Source organism: Phyllostomus discolor, chromosome 9 (assembly GCF_004126475.2).
Source record: "Phyllostomus discolor isolate MPI-MPIP mPhyDis1 chromosome 9, mPhyDis1.pri.v3, whole genome shotgun sequence".
NCBI lineage: Eukaryota > Metazoa > Chordata > Mammalia > Chiroptera > Phyllostomidae > Phyllostomus > Phyllostomus discolor.
In genome coordinates, this window is record NC_040911.2 from 52,987,565 (window position 1) to 53,014,152 (window position 26,588).

The window sequence follows — 26,588 nt, forward strand, 5'->3', positions numbered from 1 at the left end:
ATGCCAGGTGATCAGCTGCGGGCAAAGTACATTCTGCAGAGCACAGTAAAGCAAGCCTGCTGGTGGGCAAGGGCTGGGAACTGAGGTCACAGAGAAGCTCATACCTCGCCTGCAGCCTCAAGTCTCCTCCACATATGCTAATGACTTAAAACATATTTGATTTCAGGTGCAGGCAATAACATAACCAATAAGTTCCAACAGAATGGCCGACCCATGCTTTTGATACTCATTGTAGAATGAATACATTTTAATCTGTTGTTTTTAACATATTCCTCATTCATCTCTAAGTGTTACTGAATTAATAGCAACTTTTGGTCCATGTCTATTTCCTTAATTCAGTCATTATTGCATCATTACTTCATTCATTGAACATTCATTATTATGGAAAGGTACTTCAGCACACTGACCCCAAGAACCACAGTTAGAAAGAAAAACAGCTCCAACCCTTCAAGTTCCAAGATCTGAAGAAATATTCTGTCTCTCTTGCTCAATAAGTCCTTACTAATTGCTACTTGCAAATAAAGACATTGTATACTGTTGCAAACATGTTTGCTAAAAACAATAAAGAAGACAAACTTAGGCTTCTTGGTTCGTCTGTAGGAACATATCTATTTTTTTCCTCTTCCCCTGTCTCCACAAGCCATACACCAGAAGAGAATGTTGTTAGGTTCAACTGTTTTGATAATGACAGGCTCAGATTTTCCTTTTGCTTAGCTCGTGGTGCTTTCACCTCAGCCTTGGTAACATGATCTCGACTAACCAGAAGTTAAAAGATGACAATGGGAAAGGAGTGTGGCTCCTGAGTTATTAGACATAGTCTGGGGTTTTGCAACCCCCATTGTTGATCCCAGCAGTTTTCACTGTCTGGGCAGAATATAACTCACTATTAAGGAAGCAATTGCCTGTAATGTTCTCGGTGTCCAGAAGCCTTTATTTTATCTCATTAATTTTGGTATAAGCATAGTGAATCACTACTCATCTAGAACTCTGACATTTTTTGTCTTTGGGAAAAAAGTTCTTATTTTAAGGAGACTTAGGGGAAAACCCCATTTACTACATTTCCAATGTAACTATGACTTGGCTGCTTCCAAGAACTGAGAAGGCTAAGTCCATGAGTATTCACATTCACTAACTCTTGTCTGCATTTCTTTTTGCTGACCCACTGTTTTCATTTATCTATAGAAAATCCTTGGTGGCTGTTTCCAATGTATGCACCTGAAGAACTGTAGCAAGTCCTGTTCATGTGGTTCCCTCTCATGTTTCCTTTGTCTCATTGGAAATCTGTGATAGTCAACATTTATCATTTCTGTGTATTAATTTTCTCTCAGTGTGGAAAAATATATACATTTAAATTACCCTTTAGTATTTATTGTCTCCTAATTTGGACATGCAGTAGAACTAGTCTGGTATGATTTATTCAGTTTTAATAGCTTGAATTAACAAAGACAAATGGACCCTTCTGGTTCAATGTGAAGCATATACTGTTCTTTTACATTTTTCTCTTTAACTTGTAAGCCTGTATAGATAGTGTGTGATGAAAGCATAGACTTCATTGCAAGTGAAAAAAACAAAACTGAACCCTAAGCTGCACTTATTTCCCTCTTTCCCTCCTCCTAGTACTTTTGATTTAGTCTCAGTCAAAGCAGTTATTAATTGCCTACTGTACTACAGTGTCACCTACTGTGTCTACACTGGACATACAAAGATGTCATATGTTCTTAGTTTGAGAGGTCTCACCAGTGGGCGAGACAGACAAATAGATAAATAACGACAGCAATGTGACAAGTGCTGTACTGGAGGAATGCACAGGTCACCGTGGAGACATTGAGGTAGCAATATTTAATTGTGGATGGGAATGGAGAGGATGAGGAAGGCTTTACAGACATGGCACTTTTTTTATGCTGAAAGGTCAGTAGGCATTTGTTAGGTGAGGGGGAGCAAGTCATTTTAGGCCAGAGAAATTAGTGTGCCTTAAGACACAATGCTGAGAAGCCATGGTGTGATTGAGAACATCCCTGTGTTTTGGTATGTAAGGCTTCCGGGCTGATATATAGAGGAGTTGGGAAGTGAGGTTGGAAAGATGGTCAGCATCACATGGGAAGAAAGGTATTAATATGCCTACCTAATATGGGACTGTATTCTGAAGGTAATGGAGATCTATCGAAAGATTTAAAGTAGAAGAGTGACATGATATTTATGATTTAAAAATAACAATTTACTTGATAGAATAAACTTTTCTTCATTTCAGCAAATATTTTTTTGAAAACCTATTACATGTCAGATGTCGTTCTAGGCCTCAGAAAAGAAACAATATCATAAAAGTTCCCTACTTTCAGGTGAACTTACAATCTAGTGATAGGAGACAGTAAACAAAACAAAAAATTAATTTTGTGATTTATTAAAAGTTAAATGCTATAGAAGAAAGAACACAAGGAATGTAGATAAAGAGTCTTGGACATGGGTGTAAAGAGTTACATTTTACATAGGATGCTTTGTTATACTTAAATACAAAGAAAAATTACTTTGTATTTTTTATGAATTTGTTTTAGTTGTAAGACAGATTATATACCACGTCTGTCTCTATGTTAATTATTATGCTGTTTTACAAATTTGTTGCAGAAATTATACTGAGAAAACTTCCTCTATTGGCTGTGAAATAGAATTAAAACTCAACTCTATGACCATTTAGTGTATTTAGTCCTCTCAGTGCAGTGAAAAAATATGACAGATTGGAGTATGGAGATGAGAAATTTGGAGATGAGTTTACTTTTAAAAGTAAACTCAAAACCATATTTGAGTGTGTGAGTGGTTATTTAAGTTAGACCAGTTATTTCTATCTCCATTAATGACAGAACACGATAAAATGGAGTTAGCTTCAGCAGGAGCATTAAAGACTGGAATGCAAACATTGGGTTTCCACAGTGGTCATTTGTCCCTCAGTGACCAATATGCCCATCAGGATTGGTGCTGGGTCATCGGGTCACACCACACATGGAGCAAGTGCCAACTCAAAGTGCCTTCTGAGAATTGAGTGGAAAAGGTTAGTTTGTTAATTTCAGAAGATAAGAATTTTATCAACCACTCTTCCATTGAGGAGGATGGGTTTTAAGACCCTGGTCCTGTGTATTAATAAAATTGTTTGAGTACTCTCAAGTGCACAAGAAATAGTCTCCTTTTGTTACTGGGGGAGATAGCAAAGAAATTCAGGAAACTCTTTTTTTTTCTTTCAAGATTTTATTAATTTATTTTTAGAAAGAGAGGAAGGGAGGGAGAAAGAGAGGGAGAGAAATGTGTTCAAGAGAATCATTGATCACTTGATCTGTTGCTCTTGCATGCCCCCAACTGGGGCCTGGCTTGCAGCCCAGGCATGTGCCCTGATCAGGAATTAAACCAGTTACTTTTTGGTTCACAGGGCTGCACTCAATCTACTAAGCCACATCAGTCAGGGCAGAAAATTCTTAGTTAGCCCATGGTACTATAAAGAACTCTCATGAAGGCCTGAAATGAGCATGTTTAGGACAAAAAACAGTTTGTCCTTGTGGAACCTGAGATTCTAACCTGGCCTAGGCTGTCAGAAGTATGTCATTTTCTACAAGAAAGCAGTAACCTTGGATGGAAGTGGAGCTCAGAGCTAGAAGTCCTACATCTCTCCTGTCCAAGGCAGAATTGGTTCCTAGATCAGCAGAGCCTCCTGCTGATGAACAAAAAGGCTCCCCTATATTTCCTCCCTCTAAAGCATGGCATTAGAAGGGACACATGTCAATAGCTTTTCACGCATTTTTATCTTTGGCCTTGAATTTGATTAGTTGTGGAAAACAAAGGCCATTATTTTAAGTATCTGAAGCTCTCCCTGTAAGAGATGAAGAGACAGCTGTGTCTACCAACATCCCTGAATGTCTCCAGAGCCATCTATTGTGTGAGGGAGTTTTGAGACTTGTCCGGATATTGCATCATGTTCAAGGGTGTGAGTGATGAGACCATTAGCTTATTCTGGATGTTAATAGGGGCTAAATAGGACTTAAAGTGGGAAATTTATTTGATGGGGATGAAGAAGGATTTCTAAAGAACCAATGGGGAAATAAGACCAAAAAAGGTAGCAGTTCTTACTTGTTTGGGGCAAGGAACATTCTACTTGCAGTAGAGCATCCTGATATCCATTTAAAGTATAAAGATACCATCTCAAAATTCCAGTGTGAGTTGGCTAGAGGAGACAGGGAACACAGGAGTTATGTAGCTAGCTCCTTATGATTCTTAGAAGTTTGATTTTTGTGGAGGTCTCAAAGGTAGATGTTTTCAAAGAGGGGCCATTTCATAAAGGGTGTATGACCATTGCGGGATATCAGGCAGACAGCCATGGTAAGCTAAATGCAAGAAAGTGGGGCAGTTTTTCCCCACTTTCAAAATAGGAAAAAATAACTACCTGTGATCAACTTCAGGACAAGACTGGGTCAGCAATGGCATGAAATGTTAAACACTTGCCTTACTCCCTGGCTCCCAGGCTTGTTTGTAGATATTAAAATATATGACAGGTAGAGAACTCAGTGTACATAGCTAGTTCTCAGGGTGCTCAAAGAGCTAGGAGAGGAGGAGCTGGCTGTTCCCTGAATAAACAGTACAATGCTTTAGCCAAATAGTGGGGTTTCTCTCCAAAACAGTGGGGACACACTGAAAGAGATCATTATGATTTAGGAATTAGGCCAGATGACTAGGAAGAGACAGGTGGAAAAGTGTAAATATGTATGACACTGAAGACTAGAAAGAGAATGATTTCATATATGAAGACCACAGGTAATTAAAAAAACTATTTTGGCTAATAATTTAAACTAATTCCTAGTTTTAATTATCTTATGTAATTTGCTAGTAATACATTTCAGTTTTTTTCTTTTTTACCTAGTGAGGATATTTCTCAGAGAACATTTTCTTCACTCAAGGATATCAATAGTTAATTGTGGTTCCTATAAGAATTTCCCAACAGGTTTTACTTCTGTTCATTGATTTATTTAACAAATATTTAATGAATGTTATATCAAAAGCATTCTAGTATGATGAGGCCTAAGGTGACTACATTGGAATTAACAATATGGGGTCATTGGTAACACAGGCAGGCAGTTTTGGTGTAGTGGTGAGGGCCAAAGCTTGACTAGAATTTGTTTAGGCTAGAATCACAAATCAGAGACATTAAACTGTGGAAACAGAAAAATGGAGAATGGGTCCAAGAGCATTTTTACTTTAAAAATGGGAAAAGTTGTAGCATGTTTGAAGCTGATTTGAAAGATCTCATAGAGGTGGCATTGATAGTTAATATACATCAAAATGTCCAGAATTCAGACATTTACAGAATCACTTGTCATTTGGATAGTCATTAGAATAATCAAGAGCAGGCAAATTACCAAAGAGCTAAAGTAGGATTTCATTCTTTAAACTCTCTTTTTTAAAAAAAAAATTTGATCTTTATCATAGTTTTTCCATTACCATTTAGTCCCCTTAAGCCCTGTGTCTTCCAGCAATCACCACACTGCTGTCCAGGAATTACTCTGTCCTACCCTGTGGTGCTTAAGTCTGACTCCTAATTATAAATTGATTAGATTAATGACTGATCAGTTTAACATCTAAGGTGGAAAATACAAAGAAAGCAACCAAAATAGGAAGACAAAGAAACAGACCCAAATGAAAGAACAAGAGATTTTTCCAGAAAGACTAGATGAGATGGAAGTAAGCAGTTTATTCAGATAGGGGGTTTAGAGTAATGATTATAAGTATACTCAATAGCATGAAAAAAAAAGACATAGAAACCATAAAAATGATCAATAAGAAATAAAGAATACAATATCTGAGATAAATGATACACTAGAAGGAATACGCAGTAGGTTAGATGAAGCAAGGGATTGAATCAGTGATTTGGAAGACACATTAGAAAAAAAAACACCTAGGCAAAGCAGCAAAAGAAAAAAGAATTTTAAAAAAATCAGGAGAGCTTAAGAAATATCTTAGACAACATGAAGTGTAACAACCCCTGCATCATGGGAATACCAGGAGAAGAGTGAACAAGGAATTGAGAATCTATTTGAAGAAATAATGACCTAAAATGCCCTAATCTGGTGAAGGAAAAAGTTACACAAGTCCAGGAAGCTCAGAGAGTTCCAGACAAGTTGGGACCCAGAGAGGCCTACACTGAAACACATCATAATTAAAATGACAAAGCTTAAAGATATTTTTTTTCTTAAAAGTTTTACAGAATCATGAATAAGGAGAATTGAGAGGACCTATTAGAATGTAAGATATTCTGTGACCCTGAAATTTTTTAGCTGGGGAGTGTCTTTTACCAATGAAATCTCAGAGAAAGCCAAACCTGTATGCAAATATTAACAGAACTGTCAGCATTCCTTTACTGACCCCACCCACACAACAATCTCCTACCAAAGTTTCTGAAGCCTCACGGGGGACACCTAGTATGTTCAGAGGAAAGATTCAAAACTGGTGTAATTCAGGGATCTCACTTATCTGCAAGATATCTAGAGATTTAAATTCCTGCCTGAGGATAAACACAATATTTAGTTTAAGAGCTGGAAGTGGAACCAGTTTCCTGAGTTTCAGGACAATGGAGTGTCTACTTCTCTCCTTGGCACCTGGGGTTGTGCTCTTTGTCCAGAGAAGTACAGGACTCTTGAATGAATGAATAAATGAATGGTTTACAGGAAAAGAATACAGAGGCCCAGATGTTGAAATACCTGAGGGAAAATGCTGTCTTTTGACTTCTTTCTGGAGAAAATGGCAGAGTAGGTAAATGCCATGGTTGCCTCCTCCATTACCACATCACAATTACAACTACAGTACAGAGCAACCATCATTGAGAATCACTTGAAGACTAGATGAAAAGCATTCCTATATCTAAAGATATGAAGAGGAAGCCATTGTCAAGAATGGTTGAAGGGGTGGAGGCACAGAAGGGGCAGGTCCACACTCTTAGTGTGGTGGTTAAGAAACAAGAGGATATCTCAGTTGTTGAGGTAATGCCTGAAGAATGAGAGTTTCTCAGTCCCACACCAGGCTCCCCAGCCCATGGCTCCAATGCAGGGAAGAGAAGTCCCCATAATGTCTGGCAGTGAAAACCAGTGGGGATTGTGGCTAAGTGAGACAGAGGGTTTCTGGAGTTCCAGATGTTCTTCTTAAAAGGCTCATGCACACAGTCACTCATTCACAGGATCACTAACTTAGAGCTCTAGTGAAAAAAAAAAAGCAGCTTGAAAAATACAAGGGACATATGGGAGGAGCTGAATTGAGTAGCTTCAAGGTAAGGGGTGAAGGGGGAAGGGTCAGGGCAGCTCACTCTGGAGATGGAAATGCTAGTAGAAACCATTGTTCCCTTGCTAAGCCCTGCCCCCACCCAGTGACAGGGCAGGCAGGCACCAAATTTGAGCTATTAATGTGTCTAATGCTGTTCACCCCACCCTGGTGATTCCCTGAGACTCCACTCCACCAAACTACTTGACTGTCCTGACCCTCTTCCAGTGGCTTTTGCCATACCAGGGCCTTCCTTAACTCATGCCAAAGACTTTTCTAAATCTTTCAAAGGTTTGCAAACCCCAAACAGGCAGTGACTGGCCTTGGTTGTACCTCATGTTTCCTGCCTAAGCAGTCCTAAGCCTGGCACTAGGTGGCAGGGCAACCTCAGTTGCAGCCTAGCCTCTCCCCAGGGTGACTGCAAGCTCAGCACAAGTAGCAACCAATCGCAGATCCTTTGTAGCTCCTACCACAGGCTCTGGACTGGGCATAGTAAACACACTTAGCTCTGCCTGCACTAGAGTCCCTCCCATAAGGCTCCAGAACAAACATACCCAATGGCCAGTTTCAGACCATAGTCGGCAACACCCAACAGCCTCATAAATGACAGACACGAAAAGAGAATCAACAGGCACTCAAGCCCCACTAAAGCAAATTACCACTCAGTGGGGTCAGCTGCACACAACCCTTCCACTGCTGTAGTCACAGCCAGTCAGCCTGAGGGTTAGTCCCACCACTGATGTGCCAAATAGCAATCAAGGCTCAACTACAACAGAAGTGCACAGAAAACACACACCATGGGACACCCTGTGGAGCACCCCACTGAGGTGACCAAAGAGATCGCACCACTGGACCCCACATGACTCCTATAACATAAGGCTGTTCTGCCAAGACTGAGAGATATAGCAGATCTACCTAATACACAAAAAACAAATACAGGGAGTTATCTAAAAATAGGAGATGAAGAAGCATGTCCCACAATGAAAGAACAGGACAAAATGCCAGAAGAAGAACTACATGAGATGGAGACAAGCAATTCTACCAGATTCAGAGCTCAAAACACTGACTATAAAGATTCTCAGTAAACATAGGGAATAGATGAACTTAGTGAGAACATCAAAAAAAGATAGGAAACATAAAAATGGGAGATAGAAAACAAAAACAACCAGTTGGAAATGAAGAATAAAATAACTAATGAAAAATACATTAGAGAAAATCAGCAGTAGATTATTCAATGAAGCAGCAGATTGAATTATTAATCTGGAAGACCAAAGTAGAGGAAAATACCTAATTAGAACAGCAACAAGAAAAAATAATTTTAAAAATAAGGATGGTTTAAGGGACTTGTGGGATAACATCAAACCTAACAACATTCACATTATAGGGGATCCAGAAGAAGGAGAGAGTGAGCAAGGGGTGGAATACCTGTTTTAAGAAATAATGACTGAAAAATTCCCCAGCCTGGTAAAGAAAATAGACTTACAAGTCCAGGAAGCACAGAAAGTCCCAAACAAAATGAACCCTAAAAGACCCATACCATGACACATCATAATTAAAATACTAATGTTAAATACAGAGAGAATTTTAAAAGTGTCCAGAAAAAAGCAAGTAGTTGCATACAAGGGAGCTCCCGTAAGACTGTCAGCTGATTTTTCAACAGAAATTTTCAGTCAAGATGGGATTAGCATGGAATATTTAAAGTTTGAAAAAGCAAAGGCCTACAATCAAGACTGCAGTAACCAGCAAGCTTATCATTTATATAAAGACTTTTCTAGACAAGAAAAAACTAAAGGAGTATGTTGCCACTGAACCAGTATTACAAGAAAGGTTAAAGAAACTTCTTCAAAAGAATAAAAATATGAATAAGAAAATATAGGAAAGAAAATTCTCACTGACAAAGGCAAACAAATAACAAAAGCAGCGGATCAACTAACTATAAAGCTAATATTAAAGGTTAAGAGGCAAAAAGAGGGAGAACGTGTGATTACAACAAGAAATTAAGAAATGCACACACAAAAGGAATATAAAATAATGACAAAAACATTAATGTGGATGGGTGCTGTATAAAAATTATAGTGATACTAGAATACGTTTGAACTTGAGCAACCATTGATTTAAAATAGACTTCTATAAACATAGATTAGTATGCAGGAAGTACATGGTGACCATAAACTAAAAGCCTACAAGGAATTAAAAGAAAGGAATCCTAAAGCAACAGTATAGGAAGACATCAACATACAAGAGAAGAGAGCAAAACAGTAAGAAAAGAATGGAGGAGAAATACAAAAAAATTAGAAGACATTTAATAAAATGTCAATCAATTACATGCATATCAATAATTAGTTTAAATGTAAATGGACTAAGTGTTCCATTCAAAAGGCATAGGGTGGCTGAAAGGGTAAACAACAAGACCCATACATATGCTGTCTACAAGAGACCTACTTCAGATCAAAAGACACACACAGACTGAATGTAAAGGGATTGCCCCTCATTACCTGGTTTATTTCATTTAGTGTAATGCTCTCCAGTTCCATGCATGCTGTCACAAAAGGTATGAGCTCCAGAAACATTGAAATTAAGTGTTCTGACAGTAACCAGAGGGGAGGTGGGGGGGATAATGGGGATAAAAGGGGGAAGGGTTTTCAGGAACAACTATAAAGGACACATAGACAAAACTGAGGTGGGGATGGTTGGGGTGGGGAGGGGTAAATGCAGACAACTGTACTTGAACAACAATAAGATAATAAGAAATAATAGTAATTAACATTAATGAACTACAATTTAGTCTCTAGATTTGCAATCACTTTTGCAAAACAACAATAGAAACAACAATAATAATCTTACAAATGCTAAAAATGATTGAAAAGTTATTTTCATGCAAATGGAAATGAAAAAAGGCTGTGGTAGCAATACTTATGTCAGGAAAAATATTTTTTAATATATTTTATTGATTATGCTATTACAGTTGTCCCATTTCCCCCCTTCTCTCCCCTCCACCCTGTACCCCCTCTCCCACCCACGTTTCCCCCCTTTAGTTCATGTCCATGTGTCATACTTATGAGTTCTTTAGCTTCTACATTTCCTGTACTATTCTTGCTCTCCCCCTATCTATTTTCAACCTACATTCTATGCTACTTATTCTCTATACCTTTTCCCCCCTCTCTCCTCCTCCCACCCCCCCTGCTGCTAGCCCTCCATGTACCCTCCATTTCTGTGGTTCTGTTCCTGTTCTAGTTGTTTACTTAGTTTCTTTTGATTTTGCTTTAGGTGTGATTTGCTGTCCTTTTACTATACATGTCTTTTCTTTATCTTCTTTTCTTAGATAAGTCCCTTTAGCATTTCATAAAATAAGGGCTTGGTGATGATGAACTCCTTTAACTTGACCTTATCTGAAAAGCACTTTATCTGCCCTTCCATTCTAAATGAGAGCTTTGCTGGATAGAGCAATCTGGGATGTAGGTCCTTGTCTTTCATGACTTGGAATATTTCTTTCCAGCCCCTTCTTGCCTTTAAGGTCTCTTTGGAGAAATCAGCTGAGAGTCTGATGGGAACTCCTTTGTAGGTTACTGTCCCCTTATCTCTTGCTGCTTCTATGATTCTCTCCTTCGTTTTTATCTTGGCTAATGTAATTATGATGTGCCTTGGTGTGTTTCTTCTTGGGTCCAACTTCTTTGGGGCTCTCTGAGCTTCTTGGATTTCTTGGAAGACTGTTCCCTTTGCCAGAATGGGGAAGTTCTCCTTTATTATTTGTTCAAATACGTGCTCAATTTGCTGCTTTTCCCCTTCCCATTCTGGTACCCCTATAATTTGGATGTTGGAACGTTTAAAGGTGTCCTGGATGCTCTTAAGCTTTTCCTCAATTTTTTGAATTCTTATTTCATCATGCTTTCCTGCTTGGTTGATTCTATCTTCCTTCTGGTCCACTGTATTGTTTTGAGACTCAGATTCCTTCCTTTCACTATTGGCTCTCCTCCGTGTATCTTCCTGCATCTCTTTTATGGTAACTTGCATCCTTTCATTTAAATTGCGCCCATAATCAACCAATTCCATGAGCTTTCTGATCACCAGTGTTTTGAACTGTGCATCTGATAGATTGGCTATTTCTTGGTTGCTCAAAAGGATGAGTCCTGGGGGACTGATCTGTTCTGTTCGAAACATATCTTTCCCTGTCTTTCCTTTTTTTTCCCCCAGTCTGGTCGCTCTTGTTATGGTGGGGGTTGGAGCCTTAGGTGTTCACTGGGGCTGGGCACCCCAGTCACTAGATTGTGACATTATATGTGGGGGCAGGGGCGGGAGCGGGGATGAGAGGGAACAATGGCGGTAGTTCCGTTCTCCTGGGCTCAGACCCTTCTCTGGGATCCTGGACTTCGAGCTCTGCCCTGGTCCACAATCGCTGCCTCACTGGGTCCGCCAGCCGCAGCTTGCGTACTCAGGGATCACCGCTGCATTCTTGCGCCCCGGATGGCTGTCGCACCGATTTCGCACCAAATTTTCCCCGACCTCCGCACGCCACCGCCGACCCACACCAGCCCCACGCCCGCCCAGCTCGTCTTCTCCTACCAGTCTGGATATATGGGTCTACTTCAACTTCTTGGCTGTCCGACTTCCATTCAGATAAATCCTCTATCAGTTCTGTGTGTTATTCTGTCTGTAAATTATTGTTGTTCTAATCTTGGTTGTGCAAGGAGGTACGGTGTGTCCACCTATTCCTCCATCTTGCCGGAAGTCTGGCAAAATATTTTTTAAAACAAGGGCTGTAGCAAGAGACAAAGAAGGGCATTTCATAAAAATAAAGGAATTAACAAGGACATAAATCTCATAAACATCTATGTACCTAACATAACAGCCCCTAAATATATAAAGGAATGTTGATATCTGTAAAGGAAGAGCTCAGCAGTAATACAGTCATAGTAGAGGATTTTAATACTCCAGCAATTAATGTATCACCAAGACATAAAATCAACTAGGAAAACAGTGGCTTTACATGACACATTAGAGCATATATACTTGAGTGACATTTTTAGTACCTCTCACCCCAAAGCAACAGATTATACATTTTCTCAAGTACACAAGGAATATTTTCCAGGATAGGCCCATGCTTGGCCACAAAACAAGTGCTAGTAAATTCAACAATATTGAAACCATATTATGCATCTTCTTTACTCACAATGGTATGAAATAGTCAAATACAAAAAAAAATTGAAAAGCAAATAAACATATTGGGGCCAAATAACAAGGCTACTAAATAAGGCATGGGTTAACAATGAGATCAAGGAAGGAATCAAGTTATCTGGGACAAATGAAAATGAAAATACAATGACCCCAAAATTTAATGGACAGAGCCACAGTAGTCCTATTAAGGAATTGATAGCAATACAGGCCTACCTCAAACAAACAATTTAATCTTATACCTAAAAGAACTAGAAAAATAGCAATCCCAAAGTGAGTAGAAGGACAGAAATAATAACGATCAGAATGGAAATAAACATAATAGAGCCTGAAAAACCAATAGAAATGATCAGTGTAACCAAGAGTTGGTTCTTTGAAAAGATAACACAAAATTGATAAACCTTTAGTTAGGCTAATCAAAATAAAAGAGAGCACCCAAATACATTAAACCAAAAATGGAACACAGAACTGACAACACAGAAATACAAAGAAATATAAGGAAATGCTATGAACAACTCTATGCCAAAAATTGGACAATGTGAAAGAAATGAATAAATTCCTAGAATCATACAATCCTCAGAGGCAGAGTCAGGAAGAAATGGAAAATATGAACAGAGTGTTAAGTGCTAAGAAAATCAAATCAGTTTTCAAAAAATTCCCAACAAGTTAATGCATTAGATTGTATGGCTACATAGGTGAATTTTACCAAATACTCAAAGAAATTAATACCTATACTTCTCAAACAAGCTCCAAAAACTGAAGAGGGGGAAAGGCTCCCAAACTCATTTTATGAGGACAGTAGAAGCATTACTCTGATACCAAAACCAGACAGCGACGCTACAAAAAGATGTGTGTGTGTGTGTGTGTGTGTGTGTGTGTGTTTCCTTGATGAATGTAGATGCAAAAATTCTAAAAAAAAATCTTGGTATACCAAATTGATCAATACATGAAATACATGAAAATTCAACAAGACATGAAAAGATAATATACAACAATTCATTTATTATTGCAAAGCTGATTCATTATCTGCATATCAATTAACATAATGTACCACATAAATAAAAGGAAGGATAAAAATCATGTGATCATATCAATAGATATAGGAAAAACATTTGACAAAACCCATTATCCATTTATGATAAAAACTGTCAACAAAGTAGGGATAAGAATGTATGTCAACATAATAATGGCCATATATGACAAACTCACAGCTGGCATCATAGTAAATGGGGAAAATCTAATAGTGTTTTTTTTGAAAGCTCAGGAATGGGATAGTTTCACCATTCCTGTTCAACATAGTATTGAGCTTTTGCACAGCAAAATAATCCATCAACAAAATGAAAAGGGAACCCACCGAGTGGGAGAACATAAGTGCCAACAATACATCTAACAAGGGGTTAATTTCCAAAATATTAAAAGAACTTACACAACCCAATACCAGAAAGACATGATCCAATTATAAAATGGGCAAAGGATCAAAATAGACACTTCTTTAAAGAGGACATACAGATAGTCAACAGACATATGACAAATGCTCGTTGTCACTAATTATCAGAGAGATGCAAATTAAAATCACAATGAGATATTACCTCATACCTGTCTCTATATCCTCGCCAACAACTTGTTGGCAGTGTAGAGAAAAGGGAATCCTTGTGCACTATTGGTGGTAATGCAGATTGTGGAAAACAGTATAGCATTTTCTCAAAAAACTAAAAATGGAACTGCTTTATGACTCAGTGATCCCAGTTCTGGGAATATATCCTAAGAAACCTGAAACACTAATTTGAAAAAATATGTGCACCTTTATGTTCATTGCAGCATAACTTATAATAGCCAATATCTGGAAACAACCCAAGTGCCCATCAGTAGATGAGTGGATTAAAAAGCTGTGTTACATTTACACAATGAAATACTACTTGGTCATAAAAATGGATATCTTACCTTTTGGACAGCAGGGGATGCCCAAGAGATTATTATGCTAAGTGAAATAAGCCAGTCAGAGAAAGTCAAATATCATAAAATCTCACATATATGTGGAATAAAATGAACAAAATGAACCAATGAACAAAGTAGAAGCAGAGGCATGGATACATGGAAGACTGACAGCTGTCAGATTGAGGGAGTTTGGGGGCTGGATGAAAAGTGAGGAGATTAAGCAAATATATATATCTAATATATATTGATATATATTGCTTATATATCTAATATGTAAGCAAATATATGTATCTAATAGATATTAATATACACACACAGACAGCAGTCTGGTGGTAGCTAGAGGGAAAGGGGATGGGGATAGGTGGAGATGGGCAAATGTGGGGGAAACAGGCTTTAAGTGATGGATGCACAATGCAGTGTGCAGGTTATTTATTTAGCTGTACCCTTGAAGCATGTATGGTTTTGCAAACCAATGTCACCCCAATAAACTCAATAAAAAACATAGTATTGGAAGTCCTAGCCACAATAATCAACAAGAAGAAGAAATAAAAGGCATCTATTGATAAAATGGAAAGGAAGAAGTAAAACTGACATGGGACTATATATTGAGAACCCAAAAGATTCTACCAAAAAACTACTAGAATTGATAAATTAATTTAGTAAAGTAGCAGGATACAAAGTAAACATTCAAAATTCAGTTGGACTTTTATACAATAGTAATGAACTATCAGAAAGAGAAATGTAAAAACATTGTATTTTCATGTAAAACAAGAAGATATGTAGGAATAAATGTAACCAAGGAGGTTAAAGACCTATACTCAGAAAATACACTATACACTATGCACTATGATACATTGAAGAAAAAATTGAAGACACACAAATAAATGGAAGGATATACCATGCTCAAGGATAAGCATAATAAATATAGTTAAAATTTCCATATTACCCAAAGCAATCTATAGGTTCAATGCACTTTTTATCAAAATACCAATGACATTTTTCCCAGAGTTAGAACAATTAATACAAAAATTTATATGGAACCACAAAAGACCCTGAATAGCCACAGCAATCTTGAGAAAGGGCAACATTGGAGGTATCATACAACCTGATATTAAATTATACAAACCTAGAGTAATCAAAACAGCATTGTATTGCCATAAAAAGAGACACATTGGTCAATGGAACAGAATAGAAAGCCCAGAAATAATTCCATGCCTACATGGTATTAATCTGTGACTTAGAGGTAAGAATATTCAATGGGGTTAAAACAGTCTCTGCAATAAATGTTGGTAAAATTGGACAGACACATGCAAAAGTGTAAAACTGGATCACTTTCTTATACTATATACAAGAATAAATTAAAAAATGGATTGAAGGCATAAATTGAAGACCCAAAACCATAAAACTCCTAGAAGAAAACATAGACAGTGATCTTTCTAACATTGCTCTTAGTAATACTTTTTTCTGACATCCTTAGTCAAGGGAAACAAAAGAAAAAATAAATAAATGGGACTATACTAAAAAGTTTTTGCATAGCAAAGATAACCATCAAGAAAAAACAAAAAGACAGTCTATTGAGTGGGAGAATATATTTGCTAATTATACACCAGATAAGGGTTTAATATTCAAAATATATAGCAAACTCATATATCTTAATATCAAAAAATGGGCAGAGGGCCTGAATAGACATATCTCCAAAGAAGACATACATATGGCCAATACATGTATGATAACTTGTTAAACATCACTAATCATCAGGAAAATGCAAATTTAAACCACGAAGAGATATCAGCTCACACCTGTCAGAATGGCTATCATCAATAAATCAATGAAAAACAATTGTTGTCAAGAACATGGAAAAAAGGGAACCTCATGTACTGTTGGTGGGACTGTATGTTGGTAAAGCCAATATGGAAAACAGAATGGAGGTTCCTCAACAACAACAACAAAAAATTAAGAAGGGGCTACCATGTGACCCGGCAATTCTACTTCTGAGTATTTATCCGAAGAAATCCCAAACACCAGTTCAAATAGATATACACACCTTATTTTCCTTGTAACATTATTTACTTACATAACCAAGATGTGGAAACAACCTAAGTGTCCACAATTGACAAATGGATAAAAAGATGTCATACATATATACAGTGGAATATGAATATGACTCAGCCATAAAAAAGAATGAAATCTTGCTATCTGCCAACATGAATGGACCTAGAGGGTATTATGTTAAGTGAAAAAGCCAAACATAGAAAGAAAAATACTATATATTTTTTACTTATATGTGGAATCTAAAAAAATAAATGAACAAAAGAAACAATCACATAGATACAGAAAACAAATTGATGGTTGTCAGGTGGGTGGGAGAATCGTGAAGATGGCTGAAAAAAGGGAAGTGATTAAGATGTACAAATTGCAAGATACAAAAACAGTTACATGGATGTAAATTACAGCCTAGGGAATATAGTCTATAATATTGGAATATCTTTGTATGGTTTCATATAAGTACTAGACTTATTGAGGTGTTCATTTTGGAAGATATATATGAGGGTCATACCAAAAACGGAATTTATTTACAAAAATTGTGTATTTATTCTTACATATTTAAACTTCAGTCACCTTCAGAATACTCCCCATTTGATGCAATACACCTATGGAGATATTTTTCCACTGCTCAAAACCGATTTTGAACTCATCAGTTTTGATGCATTTTAGTGCTTCTACCGTGTTTTGTTTCACCTCTTCCACATTGGCATAACATTTCCCTTTGAGGACATTTTTCATCTGGGGAAACAGAAGTGTCACTCGAGGTGAGTTTGAGTGAACAAGGAGGGTGGGGCTCAGGGGTCATGCTGTTTTTGGTCAAAAACTGATGAACGCTTAATGCAGTGTTGGCAGGTGCACTCATAAACCACCCATCGTGAAATGGGCAAACTGGTTGAGAGAGTCTTAAAAAAAATTCACCGAATCCAAATGCAGCTTCTTACAACAATGCCAGCTGATACATTGATATAGATGAGTTTCTAGAACACTCTCCTAGTGGAGGAAGCCTGTATTACAAGGGGCCTGCCCTCCAGAAGATAATTCCCTTTTTTGGGGGGGGGTCCCCCTCATAAATGTCTAATTAGTATTTTGTACACCTAAAACTGATGATATAATATTGTATGTCAACTGTAACTGAAAAATAAAAAAAAGTGGGTGGCGGTGGTGACTCTGGTAGCTCTGGACTGAGTGCAAGTCACAGAATCACCATGATTCTTCAGAGGCTCTTCAGGTTCTCCTCGGCCATTCAGTCTGTGGTCTCAGTCTATCTGAGGAGGAATATTGGCGTGACAGCAGTGACATTTAAGGAGCTTGATCCTGTACAGAAACTCTTTGTGGACAAGATTAGAGAATACAAAACTAAGCGACAGTTGTCTGGAGGACCCGTTGACACTGGCCCAGAGTACCAGCAGGACTTGGAGCGGGAGCTGTTTAAGCTTAAGCAGATGTTTGGTAAAGCAGACATGAATGCATTCCCTGACTTCAAATTTGAAGATCCCAAATTCGAAGTCATCGATAAACCCCAGTCCTGAAGAAATGTAAAATTTATCTGGTAATTTTCACTCAATAAGTTGTGCAAGTGATCAGAAGTACCAGAATAAACATACATTTCAACAGCTGTCGGATGTTTAATTCTGATTCCAAATAAATTATTTGATGATGAAAAAAAAAAGAAAAAGAAAAAAGTTAATAAAGGAAAAAAGTTATTAATAAGAGGCCATAGAAATGTCCAGGCATTTGATAGCTGTATCAATTAGGGTTCCCTGGAGAATAAAACCAGTAGGATCTATCTATCTTTCTGTACACACATACACACACACACACACCCCTATACACCTTTTTTTTAATCCTCTCAAGGATATGCTTAGAGAGAAGAAGTGGGGAGGGGGGAGAGAGAGAGAAAGAAATATTGATTTGAGAGAGAAACATAGATTGCTTGCCTCCTGTACATGTCCTGACAAGTAATCGAACCCACAACCTTCTGGTACATGGGACTGATGCTCCAACCAACTGAGCAACCTGGCCAGGGCAAACCTATCTTGATATACTCGTATACTATGAAATACTACTTGGCCATGAAAAGGAAGATTTTACTTGAGACATGGATAGACCTGGAGAATGTTATACTAAGTGAAATAAGCAAGTAGAGAAAGATAAATACCACATGATTTTACTCATATGTGGAATCTAATGAACAAACTGAACTAATAAGCAAAATAGAGATATTCATCGATACAGAGCAGGCTGACAGCTCTGGGGGTGGAGGCATAGTCAGGGGGTAGAGAGATCAAGCAAAAAAGAAAAAGGACTCATGGGCATGGACAAAAGTGTGTTGATTGCAGGGGAAAGAGTGGTGGGTGGAGGTAGAAAGGGTATAAGGGGGATACATGGTAATGGGAAAATACAGTAAAAACATTTTTAAATTTATTCATTCATTGCTTTTAAACATAGTAAAGAAACAATGCTGTTGTCTAACTCAAGTCCAAAAGGACTTGACTTTTTAAAAATTTTATTTTATTGTTATTCAATTGCAGTTGTCCCTATTTTCTCCCATTACTCTCCCCTGCCCTACCCACCCTCACCTCCTACATTCAATCCCCCCTCCCATTGTCCCTGCCCATGAGCCCTCTATACATGTTTCCTGACTTGACCCTTCCCCTTCTTTCCCCCATTACCCTGCTTCCCCCCTCCCCTCTGGTCACTGTCTGTTCTTTATTTCCGTGTCCCTGGTTCTATTTTGCTCTCTTTGACTGACTTTTAAAATGCCTGATGGTATTTTGATTAAAGTTGAGTAGTTTCTTAACCTCCTGTAAAGGGTAATTTTAACATTAGAAGTCTAAAATCTGAAAGCATGTTCCTTAAACAACAATAAAATAAGAGTTAAAACAATAAGTAAATAAAATCTGAAAGCAACTTGAATTTTGAAGAACATGTTTTTCACTTACAGAGAATTTCAGACACATTAAAATCTTTTCAGAATCCAAATCAACACCACAGTGGGATCAATAAGCCATATCACAAAATGGATTGAGTTAAAAAAATTTGTTACTGTCTTCAGTGAAAGGCTCTTCTATGTTAATCTTATGGGAAAATATTCTTTTATCATATCATACTTATCTTTCTGAAGGACAAGTATTCTTTCATAGCACCACTTCAGATATGACCTTGATTATGGGTGAACTTAATTCATTACACACAATATAAGCCTTCAAATTAAATTCTCCTTTGTTTCAAATTTATGACCAGGAAAATTAGCCTCCTGTTCGAGTGAAGGAAGAGCATCATTAGTAATGCAGTGTCTTTAAATGTGACTTTCAGCATGTAATGCAGATCACTCTGTGATGTTAAGTGGAGCACACACAGCTTCTGCAGATCACTCCTCAAGTTTCTCAGGAGACCAATGTTGATAAAATGTAAGATATTAAGTCCTTTACAGGTGACCCAAAATGTATTTTTTACATTGAAAAAATTTGTAAGGGAATGTACATATATCATCCTTATGCTGTTCACATGTTGTCAAAAGCTGGCATGTGAGAATAACTTTAAGGATTAATTTTTAATTTCTGAAGATCCTCAAAATTTTATCTTCATAATTTGCTGAATCACTTCTTTCTGGATGCTGTAATTTTGGCTCCCTTTGTAGAAACTACTCTAGTATTCCAACATCACTGCAGGCTGATAAAGAAAATAATATGGGGAGCCCTTTTCCTTTTTAAAAAATGTGTATCTAATATAACTTCCATATTGTACTACACCCTTTAATAAAAGGAGAGACAGATTATCTCAATTCTGAGGATCAAGAGAAAGTCTGTATCTGATTAATTGAAATGCCTGCTACCTTGGACCAGTGAGGCCTCACCACCAAGCTTCAGGTCTCCTTGTCTCTGTGGCAGCTCGTATGCTTGGAGTTTAGTTTAGTGACCAATTATTAGAACTCTTTTCAGCCACAAAGTTTTTCTTATTTCCCCTGCATTTCTAGATTCATGGTATTGGTGTTTTAATCAGTTCTCCATTTTTATTGAACTTTACTTTTATAATAGATAATCTTGTACCTTACAGGCAAGTAGGCAATACATATGTATCAATGAAACCATTGCTATCATCTCTACACTAGGAAATGTAAGCTTACATTGATTATAGTAAAATTATTTATCTTAATTTTATAAATCTATTAATTGTTTACTTACAGGTTGTTAAAGGCTAAGTTTAATTTCTTTGTTATTTACAATTTAAGATTACTGAGAGCAGGTTCCAGATTTCAAGTAAGAAATGTTGAAGAGAGAATTTCACTTTTCAAGTTTGTGAATGATAGAAGTGTGAACTGAATGAGTCAGTGTTGCTAAATGAATTTTAACAAAAATAGCTATGGTAGACTACTTTGCCAGTTCTCACACATACACATGCACACACACACACACACACACAAGACAGCTTTTACAGTTGTGATATAATACTCCATATATGTCTTTATTTTGTGACTGAGATCATATCTGTGAAAACTAGGCTTTCAAAAGAGTGTAGGAAAAATTGAGAACAACTGTTTGTTGGCTCCCCCTTCCCAGATTTATTTCAATATAATTGGTATATAGCATTGTGTAAGTTTAAGGTATATGTGTTGATTTGGTACAGTGACACATTGCAAAATGATATCCACCATAACATTAGCCAAAACCTGCCTCATGGCACCTAATTACTATTTTTTTATTGTGAGAATGTTTAATATCTACTCTTTTAACAACTTTCAAGTAGTTTTTATTGCCTTCTAACTAATAAAATGCTGGTCCTACCAAGTGGATTCACTTTGGTCTCTGAGATACAGATTTGTTCTCCTGGAAGTCAAGATTGAGCATTAATCTTTTTTTTAAGATTTTATTTATTTATTTATTTATTTATTTATTTATTTATTTATTTATTTTAGAGAGGAAAGGGAGGGAGATAGAGAGAGAGAGAGAAACATCAATATGCGGTTGCTGGGGGTCATGGCCTGCAACCCAGGTATGTGTCCTGACTGGGAATCGAACCTGTGACACTTTGGTTCGCAGCCCGAGCTCAATCCACTGAGCTACGCCAGCCAGGGCTGAGCATTAATCTTTTGATAGCCTGTCCAAATTTAGGTTTAGAATATTCAAATTGTTAAGCTACTAGTCCTTAAAATTTTTATGCAGTTTTTTTGTATAAAAGTTTTGAACTCATGGAATACCCTACAATATTATATTTTTCTTGGTTTCAGAACTGTTAATATTGCTTTAAAAAGTAACAAAATATTAGGACAGTTCCTTACTCTTAATCCTCCTTTCCCTTTTCCCTCTCAAACATAGTTTACTCCAATTGGTTAATCTCAGTTTGTACATAAATAGAATGACGTTTAGGACAAAAAGCCTTTTTTTCTCCCAATTTGGTAGATATATTGGGTTTTATGATCCATTGCAGGGAATTTGTTTTTTGACTTTGGGTAACTTAGGTATTCCCTCTGGACTATTCCCTCGTCTGTGATATGATAGGTTGGACTGCTTTTTCTCTAGAGCCCTCTAAGCATTAGAATTTTATGAATCTATATCAATTCAAAGTCACTGAAATTCATCACTGATTTGAAGAAGACCTCAAATTTGGAGAAAAATCTTTATTACTAAGAGTATATAAAGTGATTCTATATTCTATTGTTGATTCTAGATATTTTTTCATAAAATATTACATAGAGAATTATGGTAGAAAGGAATGCCACCTTCTTCATTTAAAAAGTCTCAACTTTACAGAAGAGGAGTTATTTAAATATTATAATTTTAAAAATTAAATCTATTCCTCTTGAAAGAAAAACTGGTTCCTGATTTCATTCTATATTTTATTCCAATATTATACATCTGAAATCACTATGAATTTATAGCCATAATGTCCATCAACCTCTGACTTGGCAGAAATACTCAGCAAATAATGGATAAAATAAAATAAGAAAGCATTTTTTATTCGTCTATCTTCTTTCTCTGACTTGTGCTTTACTTCATTGAGGATGTTTCCTAGCTTTGGTGTGTCAAAATATTGTTTTGGGGTCCCAAAGTTTTTGAAATATCTTGAAGACAGTACAGACCCGTAGCAACCAGGTCCTGTATCCAGTAATCATCAAAATCCTAGCCTATTTTAAGAGATTATTTTTTAGTTTCTATTTTGTTTTTTAATAAACTAGCAAATACTTTCTAAATGTTCCAATAAAATACTATCAGCTAAAGACAGGGCTTAATACAAGTGAGTTACATAGTTCTCACTAGGCAGTGGTTCTCCATGTTGGCTCCCCATCAGAGTCATTATAAGCATCTCTACAAATCCCCACTGCCCAGTCCTCACCTCAGTCTACTGAGAGCAGTGGTCTGGGCTGGAGCTCAGATATCAATAGTGTTGAAAGATGCCTAGGTGATTCCAGTATGAAGACACAATTAGACCTCTCATTAGGGTTCTTTGTTTGAAATATCACAATAACCTAGATATTAAAGGACTATCACCTAATGTACTGGGTTTTTGGATAGTGAAATATGGTAGAGATTGCCTTGTAGGGTGAGTCAGGATTGAGTTGGAAGCCTGCCTCTATCAATACCAGTTATGTTAACTTGGAAACATATTTTACTGTGGTCTGAAATTTTATTCCAGCTTTAGCATTAATCTTCAAAACTTAATTTATAGCAATTTTCTATATCACATCAAGAAGCTGATAGATTCAAAATTTCAATCCAGTAGCTTTGGTTCAAAGGGCCATGTGTTGAAGAGACCTTTAGTTTGATATTCAGCTAATGACTTGTGGTTAAGAAGACTTAGATTTTAGGAATTTGAAATTCAATGGATTGATGTTGATATTTCCATTATCTAAGGAGTAAGAGACTTCTGAGCAAATCAGTAACATAAGCCTTGTTAATGAGTCCTGAATGCAGTAAGCCTATGTACAAAATGCAAGCTATTTTGAGAACTTTGTTAAGTCAATGTTCATCCTCATTACAACTGATTCTTATACATTTTTTAAAGCAGGCTTGGAAACTGAGAGGTAACAATGGGGAGAGCCTGAGATGAGAGGCAGAGAATTTGGACTCTTATCTGGATTTTGCCATTTATTATCAGTTTAGTTATGAGTAATTACTTAATCTTTGCATCTTAATATCCTCATCTATAAAATGGAAATAAGAATATCTACAGAGTTCTTATGAGGCTCAGATTAGATCATTCATTTTCATTCATTTATTCAACAAATATGTGATTCACAAAGTGCCTGTTACCTGCGAGGCAGCAGTCTAGATGTGAAGGATGTAAAGAAGGAAAATTAGTCCTTGGGAGGAGTTAGCAAATATATTAGTCACTACTCACATTTAAAAAAAATCATATTGTAAGCCCTTTGAAGAGGGCTTGCTCTTTCATCTTCATGTTTCTATTTCTCACTACCTGGCACATACATATAGAAAGATCTAAAATACTGGTTATAAGAATGAATGAATCTCACAATTTATTTCCTTGAAAATAGTTTGTTACTCTAGACTGGTTCTCTCTTGAACAAGTTGAAATGAGTAAATGTGGATGTGGTTTAATTTCCCCGCTGGTTTAAACTACCACATGAACTTGAACATGGTAGTCTAATATGAGGTCCTTTCAAACCACAGCAATGGGTAATCTTTTTAGTTGGAGTTTGATTCAATATAAGTTAGTATTCCCTTTTTTCTAATCAGCATTCAACTTCAGGAGTACCTGTTTTTGACTTAATGTCCTTTTTATATTTGGTATATTTGAACTCTAGTATTTCTGCTTGAAAAGAAGAGAAATCCTTTACTTAACATTATTTTTTTTCCATTAAGTTTCTAAAAAAGTCACTTCAGGCTTTAGCTGAAGAGCTCAGTTGGTTAGAATATCATCCTGATATGCCAAGATTGCATGTTCAGTCCCCGGTCAGGGCACATACAAGATTTGACCAATAAATGCATTAAAAGGTGGAACAACAGCCCTGACTGGTGTGGCTCAGTGGATTGAGTGCCAGCCTGCAAACCAAAGGGTCACCAGTTCGATTCCTGGTCATGACACATGCCTGGGTTGCAGGCCAGGACCCTGGTACAGGGTGTGTAAGAGGCAACCACACACTGATGTTCCTCTCTCTCCCTTCCCTTCTCTCTAAAAATAAAGAAATAAAATATTTTTAAAAAGTGGAACAATAAATTGATGTGTCTCTCTCTCTCCCAGTCTCTCTCCCCCACCCTGCCCCCAACTCTCCCTCTCATTTCCTTTCTCTTTAAAATCAATTAATGATTTTTTCTTTTTTAAAAAGGCACTTTATAAATGTGATTTCAAACAGCTTGGTTGTAATCTTTTTACTTTATGGGAATAAAGAGTTTGGTTTCAGCAGTGCTCCTACCACATGGCCTGGATAACACTCAATGCAGAGATTTTTTAAACCTGAACAGTACAGCTAGCAACAAATGTGTTGCTTGTGCATTTGGTCTGTGTTCACAGGTTATTCTAAAGTAGGTCAGGGACTGTGGTTGGTGTCTTTTTCTATAGTCTTTTAGAGAATGTCAACAAATGGAGAATTGCAATCTTCTTTCATACTGGGTCACAGAAGTAAATACTTTTGAGGATTTAAGTTTTGTCTCTTTATAACAGGTAATTCTCTCTGCAGCCCCATGTATATTTAGTATAGCTGAAGGAGGACTTTGTGTGCTGAATGCCAGTCTTTATTTGAATAACAGAATTTTAAAGTCAAAAGAACCTTGAATTTGATCCAGGCCTGCCATCCATATTCTACACAGATAAAATTGAGGAGGAATGAAGAGGCTGTGATAGTTAGCATCAGTGTGTGTGTTGGAAGTCAGGGGTCCTGGGATGCTTTTCCTGTGTTTTGGTTCTACTGGTTGTCCACTGGGTTAGAACTATGTGAATCCTGCCAGCTTCTGTGGATACTGCTAGGAAAAAATTCACAGATAGTCAATGTAAGATATGCATAATGTTTATGTGCCTGTGTGTATGTAATTGTGTAAATTGATGGTGATGTGTAAGTTTACAGATTTATTTTAAAGTCTTAAAAAGTAAATTCCATTTTCTTTCTTTTTAAAAAAATATTTTATTTATTTATTTTTAGAGAGGGAAGGGAGGGAGAAAGAGAGAGAGAGAGAGAAAAACATCAATGTGTGGTTGCTGGGGGTCATGGCCTGCAACCCAGGCATGTACCCTGACTGGGAATCGAACCTGCGACACTTTGGTTCACAGCCTGCACTCAATCCACTGAGCTATGCCAGCCAGGGCATAAATTCCATTTTCAAATATTTATTTGTACACAATTCAGGGAGCCCATGTTCAATGTGGCCTACAAGGATTTGGGTTGGGCTCCATCCTACTCTTTAAAAGTCACTCACATGGCCCTGGGCATAGATGCTTCTTAGGTAGCCAAGAGCACACACTATTTTCCTGCATCTGAGGTTATAAAGTTAGTGCTACCTCTGCCTGGTATTAAATCTGGTTTTCTTAGGCAAGAGATGAATGAACGCCAGAGAGGTTACATTTTTTGCTCAGAGGTTCACAACATATAGTGACAAGTTAGCAATAAAATGTATGTACCTCCTTTTGTAAAACCTCAGCTCCCAAGTTCTGCTGTAGCCCCAGCTGCTGCTGCACAGGCTCTTCATCCTTGGAGGCATGGGAAAACATCATGGATTTTTTTTTCATGGAAAGTAAGAGCCTCATAGCTATGACTTTTGCTAGCAGGTCATGGAAAGAAAGCACTGGTGTTACTCATTTTGTGGGTTAGAGATGTGGAGTGAGTAATGTATGGCAAGCCCTAGAGTGCTCCAGGGGCACTGTCTTATGCATTTTGTAGAAAGAAGTTTCTTACCAAGATAACCCTTTTCTGAGTTCGGTTTCCAGGATCTCCAGATAGACTGAATTCCCAAACTGTTATGGAACACAAATGGGGAAGAAAAAAGTAAATCGAGTATCAAATTTACATTGACTACTTCATACTTTTCACTGTACTTTTTCAGAGTGCAAATTCACCTGCACCAGTGGTAAATGCTTGTATCTTGGTTCACTGGTCTGTAACCAACAGAACGACTGTGGGGACAACAGTGATGAAGAAAATTGTCTCCTGGTGACTGAACATCCACCTCCAGGCATCTTCAACTGTAAGTCCCTTCTACTCACCTTCG

The 26,588-nt window shown here is 37.2% G+C and overlaps 2 protein-coding genes across 8 annotated transcripts in view; both read left to right on the plus strand.

Moving 5' to 3' along the window:
• The window catches only part of LDLRAD4 (low density lipoprotein receptor class A domain containing 4), a 621,642-nt gene that overhangs the window by 253,462 nt on the left and 341,592 nt on the right, over window positions 1–26,588 (plus strand). For all 7 annotated transcript variants that reach the window (XM_036009354.1, XM_036009359.1, XM_036009355.1 and 4 more), the window contains one exon: window positions 26,424–26,564. The gene's annotated coding sequence lies outside the window, so the exon portion shown is untranslated. The remainder of the gene's footprint in view (window positions 1–26,423; window positions 26,565–26,588) is intronic.
• Window positions 17,581–18,047, plus strand: LOC114506815 (ATP synthase-coupling factor 6, mitochondrial-like). Its single transcript, XM_028524708.2, has one exon. It carries the CDS (start codon window positions 17,637–17,639, stop codon window positions 17,958–17,960), a length of 324 nt encoding a protein of 107 aa, XP_028380509.1. The 5' UTR covers window positions 17,581–17,636; the 3' UTR covers window positions 17,961–18,047.